Source organism: Corvus kubaryi, unplaced genomic scaffold (genome assembly GCF_017639235.1).
Source record: "Corvus kubaryi isolate FWS band 111438036 unplaced genomic scaffold, C.kubaryi_AGA036_p1.0 37249, whole genome shotgun sequence".
Taxonomy (NCBI): Eukaryota; Metazoa; Chordata; class Aves; order Passeriformes; family Corvidae; genus Corvus; species Corvus kubaryi.
In genome coordinates this window covers 605,109-621,907 of record NW_024581072.1, presented here as the reverse complement: position 1 = coordinate 621,907, position 16,799 = coordinate 605,109, and the positions used below count along the sequence as shown (strand labels likewise).

The following is a 16,799-nucleotide window of genomic DNA, read 5'->3' as shown; positions in this document are numbered from 1 at the left end:
AGGGGTGGACCCAACCAATTTTCCAGTGGTAACTGCTGCTGCATCCTCACAGTTTATTTCACTACCATCTGTGATCATGTCTGCATGATCAGACGTGAGCTTTTTGTTGCATTTGTTCAAAATGAGAGGGTATCACTTCAAGTGAGTGCTTTTCTGAAAACACATCAAGCTGTGGTTGTATGTGACTTTAAGACAAGTTTTGTTCAATATGTAAGTGCAAATTCAAGGTCATTGCACTGGGCCATAAGTTAACCCTGAAATGTAAAATTGTTTCTCACTTGCTTGTCATGAAAACAGGTGTTTGACAGCCACAGTATTTTTGATGGCATAGAAGGAAGACTGACCACGTGATGAAAAAAACTATGTCAGTCCTGCTGTCAGAGCAACAAAAAGGTGGCAAAGTTTGCAGTTTGCAAAATAGGAGTTTATACATGTAAGATTCAGAGCTCTTCGATGGAGAAGGTACAGCTTTGAAAGTGCACTGGCACTTGTACCCAATTGTTCTTTTCAGACAATTAAAATGGCAGCATGGCAGCCTTGAATGTTGCAGCTGAAACAAAGCATTAATACAATGGTTAAGGCTGCTTAGAGTTATTAAACTGGGTAATGAGCAATGATAGTGGGAGCTCAGGAAATTCCTTCCTGGTATAGGGAAATAGGTGAGTTGGGCGGAAACTGCTAAGTGCTTTGAGCTTGCTTGCTAATGGGTGCATGCCTGGGCTCTCTGCACTGCAGGATTAAGGAAGCTGTTCCTTGCTTTGCTTTCAGGCAGGCACAGCAGAAGAGGCTTCCTAAGCATCCTTATGACCATGTTTTCTATTGTCAATGGGACTCTGACCGAGTTTTCATTTAGTTCTTTTACTATCCACTCACTGAAAACAGTGTATCCACATCTGGAAGCATTCCACACACACTGTTTTTCACCTCAGGGCTCTACTCTTGTTGCATTATTTTTCTTGAGAAGAACATAAGCAAATAATATATCATCTCTTTTTGTCCAGAAAACTGTTGTTTAGCTCTGTTAATTAAATAACAAAAAGGAACCATATCAAAGTCCACTTAAGCATCTGAGCTTTTTATCCCCTTTCTGTAGAAGAAAAGGTATTTAAACAACAGCAGAAAGAGAAATGGGAGTTTCTTTCAGAGCATTATTACCATTATGACTTCACTTTATGCATTCAGTTGTAATCCAAGAAGTCAAACAGATTCTGAAGTAGGAAGAAGATATTTCCTATGTAGACTGGACAAAACTTGTCAGCAGAAATAATTTGGGGTTTAGATATCGACTCTCAAATGAAGAGATATAAATAATACTTAAATTATACTATTAGTATTATTTAAATAAATAACCTCATACCACAAAATGTAGAAAAGCCTACTAAAACAAAAACATATATTTAAAATTTCTGGTTAGAGTAACTGGTTTGCATTTTTCAATGGCTAAAATATAGATCAGATATTAGTTTCCTTTACATCATGGCACACTTTCTTATCTTTTTCCTCCCTTTTCTAGTCACAGAGGCAAATGTTCACACATGCGCATGCACGTGTGCACACAGAGTAATGTCTAGCCACAACAATATTTGATCTGGTCAAAAGTGGTGGGGGTGCTCACTAGTGACCTGCCTGGCTGCACCAACTGCACATCAACTTTCTCTCTCCATACTTGCTCCATGGCCTTCAGAGCTGTACTGTTCATAGGGGGAGAGAAATTAATATTTTCTGTCTACACAGACCATAGCTAATTACTCATTATAAAGAGAACTTCCAGTGGAAAATAATGATTTTTAAACTCTTGGTCTAAAAACCAAAATACTTTATGATAAAGAGAAGTTTGCCCTCTCTAACTATTGAATCTGGTATATTTAACTTATTTTTGTTACTGGTCATGATCAAAATCAATAGTAAGTAAACTTTACTCATGATCAGCTACTTCTCTTTGAACACAGTATTTGATATTAATTTTAGCAATATTAGTAATTTTGTAAAATTCCAGTCTACTCTGACTTAGAGCAGACAAATCCCAAGTGCTTAGGTAAAGCTTCAGATAGCCAGTATAGTAGTCTATCTCCTTGGGTCTTTAAAAAATAAGTGATACTTTTTGATAGGAAAGAGCATGAACATCTATTTGTAATACTTGGTGGTAGAAAAGAGCGTGTACATCTATTTAATGATTTTATTGAAGGATGAATAATGCCCTATCATTAGCTCACTTGCCAGCCTTGGTTTCTTAAAGTATTGATAACCCTGCTCAGGAGCCCAGGTTTCTCAAATTAGTATCAGCTCCTAGTGTTTGAGAATTAATTATTCTTTGGTTTCTACTGTATACTTCTGGCCAGGGAGATGTTTATAATACTTACCATAAATAATACAAAAACTGCTCTGATTAATATGAACATGCTATTTGCTTTCACTGTTTTACAGAGGGGAGAGTAGCTAGCTGTAGCCTCCCTACCATCAAAGACTGGTGCTGCAATTCCTGCTTTTGAGATACAATTACAGAGTGAAAACTAAACAACACATAGGAGAGGTTTTTTGCACTTACCGTAGTTCCTCTGCCGTAGTTGTCAACCCAGTCAGAATAACCATTAGTATAGGTAATAACTTCTACTGTATTCTCTTACACTTGGTTGTGATCTGTGCTATTTTTATTTTGCCTCTTAGGCTGAAGGAGTTTATTACTGTTGTTTTGTTTCAAATATAGGAAAGCATTTAAGAGAGTGCTTAGAAATAAGCCCATTTTCAAGTGTTTTTCTGACTCGGGTTGCTTTCCTGAACTGAAGTGTTAAACATTTCAGCCTAAGGCTGCAAATAGGACTGGCATTTTTGGATTGTACTCCTTTTTTTCTTTCAGAAAAAAAGAGCACTGTGAAAATCATTGTTTATCCCAGTTGATGGAGTGTTATACTCATAAATCATTATTATTTTCAACCTTTTGGTTGAGATTATTTTGTTTTCACAGCCAGAAGCAGTAAAATAATCAATCATGTAATAATGCCATGGATAATTATCATGTTGCTTGGTGTTCTTTGAGCTACTGCAGGTGTGTTCAGAGCCTCTACTGGTTGTGTTTAAACTGTGATTTTACAACTGAGGTGGTGAAGAGCTTTGGAATGTACCCACAATTGCTTTACTTTTTTTTTTTCCAAAGTATAATATGTTACCAACAAATACCACTCATTATGAAATCTACAATTACTTGTGGCATTTTTTTTTCTATGATTCAAAGCTTTTATATGCTCCCTGGTATACTGTCTCTGACTGCTTAGCATACAGTTGTACAAAAAAGCTGTTTGTGATAGCTAGTAGACTTAGTTACATTTCTGCTAAATTAGAAATTACATTGAAATGTTTTTGTGGCTTAAAAAAACTCAGGTATTTTTCACTGTAAATACCATGGAGTTAATTCTTACTTTTTAAACATTCAGAAGAGTTTTATTATTTTAATTTATTTCCAAATAGTGCTTTATGTTCTGCTTTTCTTGGAGTTTCTCTGTCACAGATTTGTCTGAAATTCTGTGATCAGTTGTAGTGATATAAATCACCACAGTCATCCAAAAACTCTCTTCCACTTTTTCCCCATCTTAGCTTCTTTCTTCCATGCTGCTCCCTTCTTTGTGCTGACTCAAACACTCATGCAGCTGCACTAGGAACCACATCAGGGAGCTAACCTTTTCCCCTCTCAGCCTCTGGGCAACTGAGGTACAAAAGATTAAGGGATATTTACTGCAGACAGGAGATTCAGGTGCCCACATGCTTTTGAAAATCCTGGTAGACATCTGTCTGCATCTTTTGGCATCAAATTCTTTTCTAATCCGGCCTAAGGTGACTTGGCCAGGACTTTGCAGGAAGCCTTAAGAATTGAAAATAGGATTTGAATATCCCTTCAGAATGTAGGCTGTGTTTTGTTAAATGTTCTCCACTTTGCATTTTAAAATAAGAGGACCTGGACTTTATTGTAACTTTATCAGAGTGTTTTGGCTGTGAATTAATAGAATAATTTGTAATCCAAAGCTTAACAGCTTCAAAACTTAGTTGCACTCTAAAAATGTTGACTTAAAATGAGTATCTTCTTTTCCATGGGTCCTGTTCGTTTCACTGTAATGTTTTGACAGCTGTTAATAAGGCTTCTTCTGTGACTGAAATCTGAACAAATCCTTATCTCTGGTTTGTCTCACTAGCATTTCTGAATTCTCATTTTAAGTGGCAAATAGGAGCTGCAGGAGGAAGAATCTAAGTTATTTAATAGCTAAGCTTTATGATGAGAATTGTGCAATGAGAGGATAAAGATTGACAGTGCAATTGAAAATGCAGCTGTGTGGTTAATGTAAAATACGCTTTAACAGTATGAGGCATTGAAATAAATCAAGGTATTCATTGAAGTCTGTGTTTGAATCCCTGTTAATAATGACTTATCTGATTTCGTTCTTCTCACACTGACTTCACCCTACTTGCTAGGGCGCCTGGTTGATGACTAAGAAGATAAACTGTGTCTTCAGTATATTTTTTTCTGTTTTGAGGGTTCATTGCAGCTCTCTGTGAAAATGAAGAATCATTCCTTCTCTGTAGTTTTGTGCTGATGACCAGCTGATCTTTTTTACTGTTTTAGAGTGGTTTGATGGTAGGTTTATAAGGTTCATTTAATTTAATGAATAAGTTCCTACAGGAATATTGTGAAATTTATAAAGTGTTTTTTTCATCATGCACTTGCATTGGACCAGTATTTGGAAACACACTGCTAGTCTGTCCTGGATCAATCTGTGAACAAACATTCACAGTAACAGAGATTAAAGCACTATGCAGATTCCTTCTTTATGCATTTAACTGACAAAATACAACATTTTGTATCTCTCTAAACCTGTGTTTGAGAAATGAATCTTTGCTGTGCAGAATGAAGGTGATTTAACATTTATGTGTTTTTAAAATTTTATTTTAAATTAATGATATATTTTTGATCCAAATAACTATACTCTTTTTATTGGTACAGGTCATAAACTTTGTACCTGCCTTTGTCCTGTACGTTATGGAACAGAATGTTTTTCCTCATACTTACTGAAATGAAAATATTTCAATATAGCTATTAGGTAAAGCAGAAAAAAGTGTGTAGAGTGGAAAATCCATGCTAATGAAACAAGATGTTTGCTTTAACAAGGAATGCTCTTGAGTTGTGGGAATGTATTCTGTATAACTCAACCTTGGCTTTTTTAAAGGTTTATTGTCTGTGGTTTTTACCAGCTTTCTGAAGGTTCTGTGACTTGTAGGCTGGTGTTGCTTTTACTTTAAATACAGTTTTTTAATGTTACTTTGATATTATAACAGAGCATGCTTAAAATAGCTTACTCCCTTTCTAATGGCCTTGTGGTGAGAACTTTCTATTGAAATGAATTTTGCTGAAAGTAATTTTGAAGAATTTTGAATGGCCAAAGAATAAATTTAATTAGTTAACATACTAACCTATGAAGAGTATGCTTTGTGAGCTGATAACCAGCTAAGAAGTAACTGTTTTGCAGACTTCACCGTTGTCTCAGTAGAGAAACTGTAACAGAAAGTGAGAGTTATTTCCCCCACCTTCAGCTATTTTTATGTGAAGCTTGCAGCATTTAAGGAAGGTGTGCCGTGAAGGTTCTAATCTGCCATCACTATGAAAGGGGTGCACTGATTTTATGCTACAAACTGCATCTTTTGTAGCCTATTCACCACCCTTTACAGGTCTGCCAAGCCCACTCTGCAATTGGTTGCCAGGGGCTGCAGATGTTGGAAAAGAGAAATTTCAATGAAAGGCCCTGATTCAGCAACCCAAGCAGCCTGCCTTCCCCAGCCAAAGTAATCAGATTGGCAGCTGAATCAAAGGGTACAGTGGGCCCTTTGTTTGGGAGCTCCAGAGGCTAGTAATTGACAGAAGGTCAACAAAGTTTTATGAAGAAAAGAACAGAATATTAGAGAGTATTAGGCTGAAAAGAGAGAGTTTGGGAGTTTTATGTTATTAGAAGAAAGTTAGTACCGGAGTAAAAGGTTACAGCCGCAGGAAGCAAAGGTTGCATATTCATGCTTAAATCTGAAAATGGTTTCAGCTACAGAAACAGGATTATTGATGAGTGGAAGAAACATCGGAACAAAAATTTGCAGTTTTCCTAATTACAGACCTGTGCAATTTTTAGTGTTGAAGGATTTATTTGTAAGCTTTGGGATTTAAAATACAATAGTAGAAGGATGGTTGTTTTCCTCATAGAATCACAAGACTGGAAAAGATCTTAAGAAGATCTGTTTCACCTGGGAGAAGCAGCATCTATTACCTGCGCAATATCATATGAATTAGAAGGTTGCCAAATCTGCCACACTGGATAATTTTGTCCACTGAGACCTCTGTATTTGAAGAATACTGGTTCTCAGTCCATAGCTAATCTTCTTCAGACCAAGAAGGCATACTAATTATTATGTTTTTATTTTCTTAGTCACATTTTGTAGACTATCTTCATGGTGCAAGTTACTGTATTTTAGTTTTACCCTCATCCATCTTGAAATGGAATACAGAAAATTGGAGAAAGTAGTCTAGGGCCTTATTAGCTTTGAGTAGATGGGGAAGATTACTGCTGTTTATGTGTTCTGTGTGAAATCTGCCTTGTTTGCAATACCTTGAGATTGTTGACTTATGTCCGATTCTAATCAGTGTAAGCCAAGTCAACGTTGGCTTCTATTTTAGCTATTACTCATCACTCTGCTTTATTGTAAATGCTTAAAAATAACTTCTTTGTTCCATTATTTTTCCAGGAATTGAAGTTAAGCTGATAGCTCTATAATTCTCTGGCACTCCTTTTTTTATGCTTTTTAATAAATAATAGGAAATGTTTGTGCAATTTCTCATCTTTTAAGATCTCATCTGCACTCTGCAAATAATGAAAGACAGTTACTAGCATTGCAGGATATTGCATCAGTCAGCCCTTAACTGCTCTAACTCAATCAGGCCCACTCTGGTTGAAAATACCTGAGTCCTATTTTTCTCCTTCTGTGTGAGGCTGAGGCCTTGGTTTGTCCCTGGTATCAATTATGGCAACCCCCTCCTTGTGACTGGCTTTTTGATGAAGATTAATGCATTGTTTTGATGTCTGCTTTTGGCCATGAGCATTTTGGAATCTGTTTATTGCAATTACCTCTCAAGTAATGAATGTGAAGTCATAGCCATTTCAGAGGAAAAAGTTTGGCTCTTTTATGATGAGTGGTGTATGCCCTGTGAGTTGATACTGTGATCAGTTGGGCAACTTACTTTCCAAAAGTGTAAAAGTACCTTCCTGTCTCAAAAACACTGGATATTTCCTTCTGTATTCTGTTGGTCATTGGTGCATAAAATAGAGTGGTGGGGCTACCTGTGTTGGATCTTGTCAGTAAGAAAGTCTTCCTCATATTTTCGGGAGAAAGGAAATTTAAAAGTAAGCGATAATTGTTCATATATAAGCAGGAAAATAATTTTCTGTATCACCTGTCCCCTTGCTGCAGTTCGCTATAATAAATCAAAGGAACAGAATGCATTTTGTACATCATAAATATAGATTATTATACTTACTTTAAATATGGGTTTTCTTTTGGAGTGGGATTTTCCATAAGGTGAAATGGCTTGCTTTACTGCCTTGAAAAGTTAAGGAATAATTTTTGTGTGAGTGAGCAGTTTAAAGGAGTTACTATTTACAGCATCTGCATTTTGCTTGACTGTGTTCCCTGAAAAGAGGATTAATAAAGTATTCCTTAGTATCTGACACGTGGCACATCTGGCACATGCCTTGTCCCATACTGGCCACTGGCATTCAGGCTGAGTTCTGGTTCTGTTGAAGTTTTGTCTGGTCATGCAATGTGCAAGGAGGACAGGGCACTCATGACCTCTTCTACGTCGCACTCCCACTGCAGATGTAAATTGAAGAAGTGGGTCTTCAGAAATAAGCTGTGATACACTTAATGTCTGCAGAGAGAACATATGGTAGTGAAAAGTGTGAGAACAACCACACAGGAGCAGATGAGGCATCTGTGCAATGCTGTGTTGTGGTTCTGATGGCTGCAAAAAAGGAAATGCTGAAGTAAAAGTGTAAGAAGAGATCCAGGTACATAGTACTGTTCTGTGCTGGGTATTTACCCAGCCTCCAGCCATTTTTAACTTGGGGTCTTCCATGCCCACATAGGATTTCTGTGAGATAGTTAGGTCTCATTGAACCCAGTCTCAGCTGTAGCCCATCTGAATTCTGCACTTAGTCTAACCACATCTCCTCTGAGAAAACCTTACCTTGTTATACCTTTGTTTTGAAATTGATGGTTGCTATTTTTTCTAATATTGCCATTTTTTCCAAGAGATTGATCCATCCACTGTGTAGAGCTCATAACTCCATAGAGCTTCACTGTCATTGAACTCAGCCATCTGCTTCTCAGAGTGACAAACCCTAGCAGCAGTAAAAAACCTGGTTTATAGGTAAATATTCTCACTGAATTGTACTTCTCTGAAACTCTTCCAACTCTTCTGTACCCTTTTTGAAGTGAGAGAGCGTCAGCAGCACACGATGTTCAATGTTCTCCATGTGTGAGAGCAGAGTGAGTTGGTAAGGTCACATCTAAGGTTCAGTTATTGACCATTTATTTTCTTACCAGTTTTTAATAACAACTGTATAGCGGATTGCTGCTGTTCTTCCAGTTTTGTATTTTGCAGGTCTACCTCTTTTCTTAGCATTGTATAACAATTCTGCATTTGTTATAGATATAAAAAAAGATGTGACTATCTGACATCTTTGTGATGTCTAGAACCAGTTTAATGAACAATTATTTTTTTCCTAGTACTAGTTTTTTACTGATAAAAACTGACAGTGAAAGTTGGGCACCTTAAATTATTTCTTGGACTTTTTTCTACTTCAGGGAGTAGAACAACACATGAATATCCTTCTAGGAAAAGATACCAAACGTAGGAAGAAGAAAAGCATAATAGAATACCCTTACAGAAATATTGATTAAATGAAGTGAGAAAAGGGAATAAAAAATCAGGAGTAGACAGGAGCATGGTTCTGTAGGGGTCTTCAAACAAGAATAAGACTGCAGAGAGTTGGTGATGAGATGTGATCAGGGTGCATCTGTGCTATAGTTAGGAAAATTGGAAAAAAAATATTACAAGAATTATTGTTTGCTGAGGTAAACACCATGGACTCACTCCTAGCAGGAAAAACATACTATGTTATTAATGCAAAACCAGAAAACACGGAAAATAATATTCAACAGGAACACTTTCCTTTAAGTTCTGGAATCCAGAACTTTAAAATTCTCTTTAGTGCAAGAGAAAAGGTTTTATTTTGTTATAGTGACTTGCTGGTTGCCTTTATAGTGTTAAAAACTTAATTTTTCAAATTGATAATAACTCTTCGGTGTTTTAAGTTGTGGTACAGAAACTTTAGGATTAAAGCTTGGAATTTGTCATAAATGTGGCTGAAGTGGCATTTTGCAGATTACAGAAAATATACATTTTTCTTTCATAAAAACAAGTTTAAGTGACAGATCTGATTTGTATTTATAACTTGCAAAGTATACAAAGGATTTTAATTTTAATTTTTCTTAGTTCTGGAGATTTTGATGATAGGTGGTGTCTATGGTTTGTAATTGTTCTCTGGTAAAGCACATCTGGAGATTAATGTTTTTTCCAGACAGAAGCATATCAAGTACAAGAGTGAATCACATAAAACTATTATTGAAACTTTTTCAGAACAGCAAATGCTTTTGTTTCTTTCCACCTGAGTTTTGAAAAGCTTAAAAAAAATAATATATATGGGTGTGGGAAGGAGAGATGAGAGAGGAGAACATTTCTGTGCTCATTTACCTCACTTCTAATGTCTTTTTCTGTTGTAAATCCCATGAGATTACTGAAGAAATAGAAACAGCTCTTTTAAAGTTGAATGTGTGGTATTAAACCAAAAGTTTCACAGATCTCAGGCAGCCTGGAGTCCAGAGAGCTGAGTGTCAAGCAGTTTAGTGTCCTTAAGAACAGGTTTGTAATAATGTTCCATCCTGTGAATGCTGGTGGATTATGATCAGCAGAATAAAATATGGGCAAGTACTTGTGGACTAAAAAACTGATTCGTTTTCCTACTCTTCTTTTTGCTCTGTCTGTCTCATCTTGGATTTGTCTTCCTTGTGGCCAGTAAATGCTGCTGCGCCTTCTAAACCTCTTGTGTGACACAGAGAAGGTCAAGCAAGAGCAAGGGATAGAGGTCTTGCTGCCCCTTGGTAAGAACAAGATGTGATGTATCTCTCCTGAAATTTGACAGAATATGCCTGTCAAACAGTGCATTCACCACTTCACACTGAATCAAATAAATGGACAAAGCTTCAGTACAGTTAAAAAGTCAGGCGCTAATCTGTACCCTGCCTGCAGGGCTATGAAGACACACTGTGTTGGGATTTGCAATGGCAGAGCTTGGCAATGGCCAGCTTGGCCACCCATGTCCATTTCTCCCTGCAGTCTGCAGATGAATATTATCTATGATTTCCATTGGCTAATGCTAGGTGTGGCAGAAGATGGAGGACGTGTGCCCAAGCCTTAGCTGTTCCAAATTGAAAGTGTGTGTTACCAAGGGTACAACACCATCTTCACCATCACTCTAATTGGGGTATCTGGGAATGAGACCACAAATCAAGTGGAATCTCTACTATTGCCAGGCAAAGAACTTCAAGCAATGGGAGATAAAGGGAGAGATGATGTATGACAAGGTGACAGTACTACGACAAGACTTTCGGACCCAGCCTGTTGTAGAGAGAGTCTCTGATTTCTGTGTTTTACCTGGTAAAGGCAGGTTAGCTAAATCTGTCCTCAAATAATGGGTGCAAAAACAAACAAAAAACAAAGGAGTCTGAATTATTTTCTTCTTTCATAATATGGTGTAAGACAGGGGTGAAGTTACTTGTATTTCTTCAGTGGGACTTGCAGTCAGAGTGGTATTGTAGGGTTAGTTTGAAGGAAGGGTAATGGGGACAAAAGGAAGAGGGAGAGCCTTTTCTCTAGCTTCATTTCACACAAAACAATACTGTGAACACCCCTAACAGACTTAAAATGAAGCCCAGATCTTTCACTTTGGATCTTGATGACCTTAGATTTACATATCTGGTTGATACGCTAAGGATGTAAGGAATTTGGATGATAGAATATAAATTGGAAAATATAAAAAAACCCCAGGAGGTGTAATTTTAGATGTTGTTTTAGTTAAAGCACATCTATACCTTTATTTGAGTTAGAAGTTGAGTTCTGTTCCTTACCCAATATTTTCAAAAGGGAGAGAAAACAGGTTGGCCCCTGATTTATAGTGGTTGGAGTTTTGCAAGACCTGCAAATACAAAGGAACCTGAAAGTACTCTCTGCAGGCTGCTAGATATGTTAGACATGAAAGAGGAGCACATACAGAAGATGTCTGTCTATTTCCTCACAGTTTGAAATCCTTGGATAACAGTTGTTACATTTTCATTGCTAAAGATATCTTTTAGGGATGAGGCTGAGAATAGGATAAGTAGTGATGATGAGTCTGACCTCTGGAGATAGAATCTGAATTACCATAATGTAAATTCAAAAGCAAATTTATGCCATTTTGTAGCTGAGACTGTCAATAAAGCTCAGGTACTGCTTAGTTTGCTAAGCCAGAATTGCTTCCAGGAAATGTTTGCATTCTTCATAAAAATGTGTGAATTTTATTCTGGTGAGAACTGGAATGTAGTTTTTAATGCTGTATATTTTGCCAAACACGAAGTAATCCACAAAGTAATTATTGTAGAGTTTTCTAATCTGCAATGGATAAATCCTGACCTTGTTGATACGTGTTTTTTATGTGCTATGTTTCCTGTCTGCTGCTCTGGAAGCAGAATATGGACTGAATGTGTTTGCTGAATTCACTGTTATAATGCTCTTTAACAGAGAGGTTAACTCAACACCTCAATTCAACAAAATCTTTTTTTCTTTGTAGGTGAAATGGAAATTCCAGATTCAAATGACCCCTTAGGTCATGTGGATGGACTTGAGAGACCAATTCCAACACCTAAAGGTAAAATGAGTTTTAATTTCATCACCCTGCTGAAGTATAAACATTCTTCAGAAAGGACCAGCAAAATCCTGTTATTGTATATTCCCTCTATTTGTCAATTAATACAAGTCTGTAAGGAAGGCAAGCTTGAGTGACTTAACACTTGTGATTCCAAGGAATAGCAAGGGATAGAAAGGTTAAAGGAGTCTATAAAAACTAATTCTGAAGCATGTTGACTCCTATCACATGGAGGGGTTAGATATTTGATCCAAGCATAGAGGGCTGTTATTACCTTCTTAGCGTATTTTTTTTCACGTGTTGCCATGAAATTGATTTAATTTTGTAGAGCACCACATTTGGCATCTCTGGGTAAACGTTAAGTATTGGTATCTTTCGTTTGAGGTAATCAAATCTAGACCATTACAACGCAAGAATATTTACCTTTTAAGTAGCTCTGTGAATTAATGCTTTGGTTTTTTAAACTGACTGTAGTGTCAGAATTTCTAGTTATTTATTGGTTAACATAAATTCTACGATACTTTACCACTTAAAACTATAGATACAAATCCTATTCGTGGAGCTGAAGATGCACGTACTTACAGCAAATTGTGCTTCCAATTGCAATTTGGTGCAACTTTCTAAAGCAGGACATTTTTAGTATTCTACCTGGAGAACTATATTTTCTCAATTGTAGTACTGAATTTTTCTTTTTATGGATGCACAGCTGTTGTAATGTCAACTCTTATGCTAGGGAAAAGTGTCAGATAGTCATGCCAGCTTCATTAATGAGCACATGTTGAAGTCTACAGAGGTCTGTGGTGTTGGCCAGATGTTCTTGCATTTTGTCTTTCAGAGGAACATAAAATTTGGGAGTACTTTGGAATATAGTCTCACTTCTCATACATATCCAATGTTATCTAGTCATTATTGTCCTCCTGAATACTAGTTAGATTTCTTACCCTGACTGCATATTAGGAAGTTTTATACAGAATCTTCCTTAATTTTTGTCCATAAGACAGTAAAAAAAGATGTGTTTCTGTTTGCATATGTGTAACCCCCTTGCTGCTGATTGTCAGTGTGGGAATAAGTCCCTCCTATTTGGAAAGAAGACCTGGTATACTCCATTTCTCAACTCTTTGCTGCTTTCAGAAGCTGCTGAAATATTTTAGAAGTTGCCATCTATTATGGGAATAAATTTCAGTAATAGTCCCTCCTGTCAGTAGCACTGCATACTACCAGTTGTTTTATTCACACTGAAGTACACACTACCTTTGGTGGAAAAGGGCCATGTTTAATCTTTAACTGCATCTGTTTGCCTGGCAAGTTGGTCCCACTTTTCTCTTTTGCTATGTCTGAGCTTTTATGGCTACAGACACAAAAAAGTTTTGGTTTTTTTTCATGTGACAGTGCTTGGTTAAATTCTTGCTGAGAAAGGACTGCCAGTTATTTCCTTCTTTTCCAGAGCCACAGGCAATACCTGTCTGAGGAAGTAATTAATCACATCTCAAACATTTCTACATCATAAGAATTGTATATTTCCTTTGGGAAAAAAACAAAAAAGGAAGAAAAAAAGGGCCCCATGTTCTTAAATGATTCACTGGTATAGGATCAGTTGTTAGTTTGCAGCATGCCTGGTGTGGAAATGGCCTCATTTCGCTCCCCCCTTTTTTTTTTTTAATGTGGGTACAAAATTCTGCATACAGGCAAAAATAATTGGAATGTTAGCCTGTGTGTTCCTGTGTCACAGTAGTAAGGTATTGGGTTTTGTTACCAAAAAGCACTGGACAGTTCTACTTCAAAGTTTGGGCATACTGTTGAGACCATAGAAACAGTTCTTCAGCCCTTCCATCACAGCAACCTTTTTCCTTCCTTATTCTGATTTGCTTGTAACCTCCCATTTTTAAAATTTTTCTTATTTTAGAATAGACTAAAAACAGGCATGGAGATAACCAGCTTTAATAATACCCAAAATAATTACTTTAGAAGTACCAAGCATATTAGTCTCTCTAGAAGAGACTAGAATCTCTTCTCTAGAATCTTCCACAAGTCCTGAAAAATGATTCTATCTCCAAAGACATAACTGGGTTAAGCAAAGTATTATTAATAATGTGCATTTTAAAAAGTGTTGCAAGTCTCTTCCTACAAGTGAAGCTAGCCTTCTGATAGTTCATGAGAAGGGACCATGGCTTGGCTAGGGCTTTGAGGAGAATTTATCTTTCCCTGTTTCCTTTAAAAAAACACCTGAATGACTAAAAAAGCACTGCCCCTGGGGAATGTTTCACTGAAAACCAGAGCAGAGCAGTGAGCATTTGCTGTAGAAGAACTCAGGTCTGCTTTGGAATAAAAATAAAACACTTGGGCACAATTCTCCTCTCAGTACATTGTTTGCAAAGATGATACTTTCCCCAATCTTACTTTCAAGTCAGCCTCGCTTGGTGTCTTTCTCTTTTGCAGAAACACTCTTAACATACTCTTACTGGGTCCTAAAACCCCACTGATTTCAGAGGATAGGACAATGTGCACATTGTGACAGTATTTCAAGGCTAATTCTGCTTCATTCCTAGATTGGCAGTTCATTCCTTGTTCCTAAGGACATTTCAAGAGCATGTGAACCAGATCAACTTATTTTACATGTTTCTGGATGGATTTTTGTACGTTGAGATCAAAAAAATAGGATGAAGAATGAGATGCAAATTGGATTAAATTGGGCTGTAAAGGTATCATTTCATCTGGAAATATTACCTGGCAGTATATAACAGTGTAGTTTCCTTAACTACTCGTGTGGGAGACCTGCCAACATCCCTTCCATTTCCCAATCTGGCTCCAATATACTGTAAATCACTCATCTTCATCTTGTGATTAAATAAAACAGAGGGTGAAGAATTGGGGAGACTGTTTTTTATTTTGGAAAATGTTCTGTGCAAGGAATCATGAGTCTTAGGCTTCAATCTACCCTCCTTATTAGGATGGTGTTTCTCAGTGTATTTGGAGTTCTGATTTAGTTGTGGAAGGAGTCACTTTACTGGACTCTCACCACCTGCCAAGATGTTGTGGTGTCATTCATGTCCCCTAAACTCAAGTATTTACAGAAATGTTGTTACACACCTATTTGAATTTCAGCAACTTTCACATACATTTTCTCCTATTACAGTCTTCAGTTCTTTAATAAGCCTGGAAAACTCTGCACTTCTTTTATGTTCCTTATAGATTACCTGTCAATTTTGTGAACACTTTATGCTTAGTACTGTGTTCATAACACAGTAGATTTTGGAACAGTGATGTCTTCCTCAGTTTTGCATGAGCTAAAGTCTGCATCCTAGGTGAAAAATTATGTCTTATTGTGGGAAAATGTGACTTTGCTTCTAGTGGAAATATCATTAGTTTAATTACTTAAAATACAGTCCCAAACCCCTTTTGTATTGGATATACGTTTTTATTAGTCTTAAAATCCCAGTACAGAAATTTGCCATTTGAAAGAGTCATGGTGAGAAAGATCATGCTCTTTTATTTATATCTAAAAAAGAAGATTATTTGAAGACAAAAATGAAAAGAGGTGGGAAGACATTAAAAAAAGAAAAAGCAAGATAGCTTAGGGGAACCCCCCCCCCCCCCCCCCATTTCTAGTTACACAAATTGTAATATACATATTTTTGTAGGGATTTTGAACACTGGAAATTTTTATTCCATGAATCTGAAAATGGTCTGAATTTATGCAGTTAGGCGGAAAAAAAGTATTTGCCCTTGTTTTAAAACAGCCGATTTTAAATTCTGAGTATCTCAAGCCGAGACTCTTGTAACCTGTGATGTATTATGTAGTACTAAACTGATGGCTTTATGGGCTTTTTTGACTGTTGGATAAAGTTATTTAAGTAAAGATATACGTCTTACGGAGAAATTAGTTTTCTAAAAAGTGATAAAGCATACATGCAATTACTACTTCTTGGTCTGAAAAGACTGTTTTATCTTCAGGTATCTAGTATGACTCAAATTTTCCTCTCTTTTTCTCAAAAACTGGATATTCAGTATTTGTGTTCCTTCTGCAGGGCAGAAAGAAAGGGGAATCAACTTGGATAGGAGCCAAAATGGATGATTATCTCAGAGCATCATTGTCTCAGGAATACAGAAAGATGTGAATCTCAGTGTAGTATCATAGATACTGACACTTAGTCCATGTGTGAATTGGCAAATCGCTTAGGCTCCCCTTGCTCTGCTTCCTGCATTTGGAAAATAAGGGTGATGGTATCATCCCATCTGATGAGACTTCAATATTCATAAATTATGTGGAAGTTCTGAGATAAAAAGAGTTGCAAATTTTACTAAATACAAGTCATGGTTGCCATATTGAAGCTTATTTTAAAATTATGAATGCATAATTATTTTTAAAATCACATAGGAAAAAAAGAGTAAAAGCAATAAAAAATGAACAGAAACTAAAACTTGAATTGAAAACAATTAAGCCAGAATTTACATGATCTGAAGTAACTAAGAAGGTTTAAAATATTTTTTTAGAATGAACTTCAAAATCACAGCTAAGATCTTAAAATAACAAAAGCGAAGCAATCATTTTATATTGTGTTTATGCCAAGAACAACACACATGGTTTGAGCCAATAACTGGGACACATAAGTGCCAGAGTAATGTAAATAAAACTAAGAAATATAATATGGATGTGAGGTCTTAGTGATAGTTGCACCCTTTAGGTTTTTAGTTTAGTTCTATTCTTGTGCATATCTTGACAATGATTTGAGGCACACTGGAAAACATTATTTTTATATT

At 36.5% G+C, this 16,799-nt stretch overlaps 1 protein-coding gene across 2 annotated transcripts in view; it reads left to right on the top strand.

The window, feature by feature from the left end:
• ROR2 (receptor tyrosine kinase like orphan receptor 2) overlaps positions 1-16,799 on the top strand; it is a 143,855-nt gene that overhangs the window by 86,771 nt on the left and 40,285 nt on the right. For both annotated transcript variants that reach the window (XM_042023398.1, XM_042023397.1), the window contains exon 2: positions 11,967-12,044. In XM_042023398.1, the coding sequence (XP_041879332.1) occupies positions 11,967-12,044 (78 nt within the window). The remainder of the gene's footprint in view (positions 1-11,966; positions 12,045-16,799) is intronic.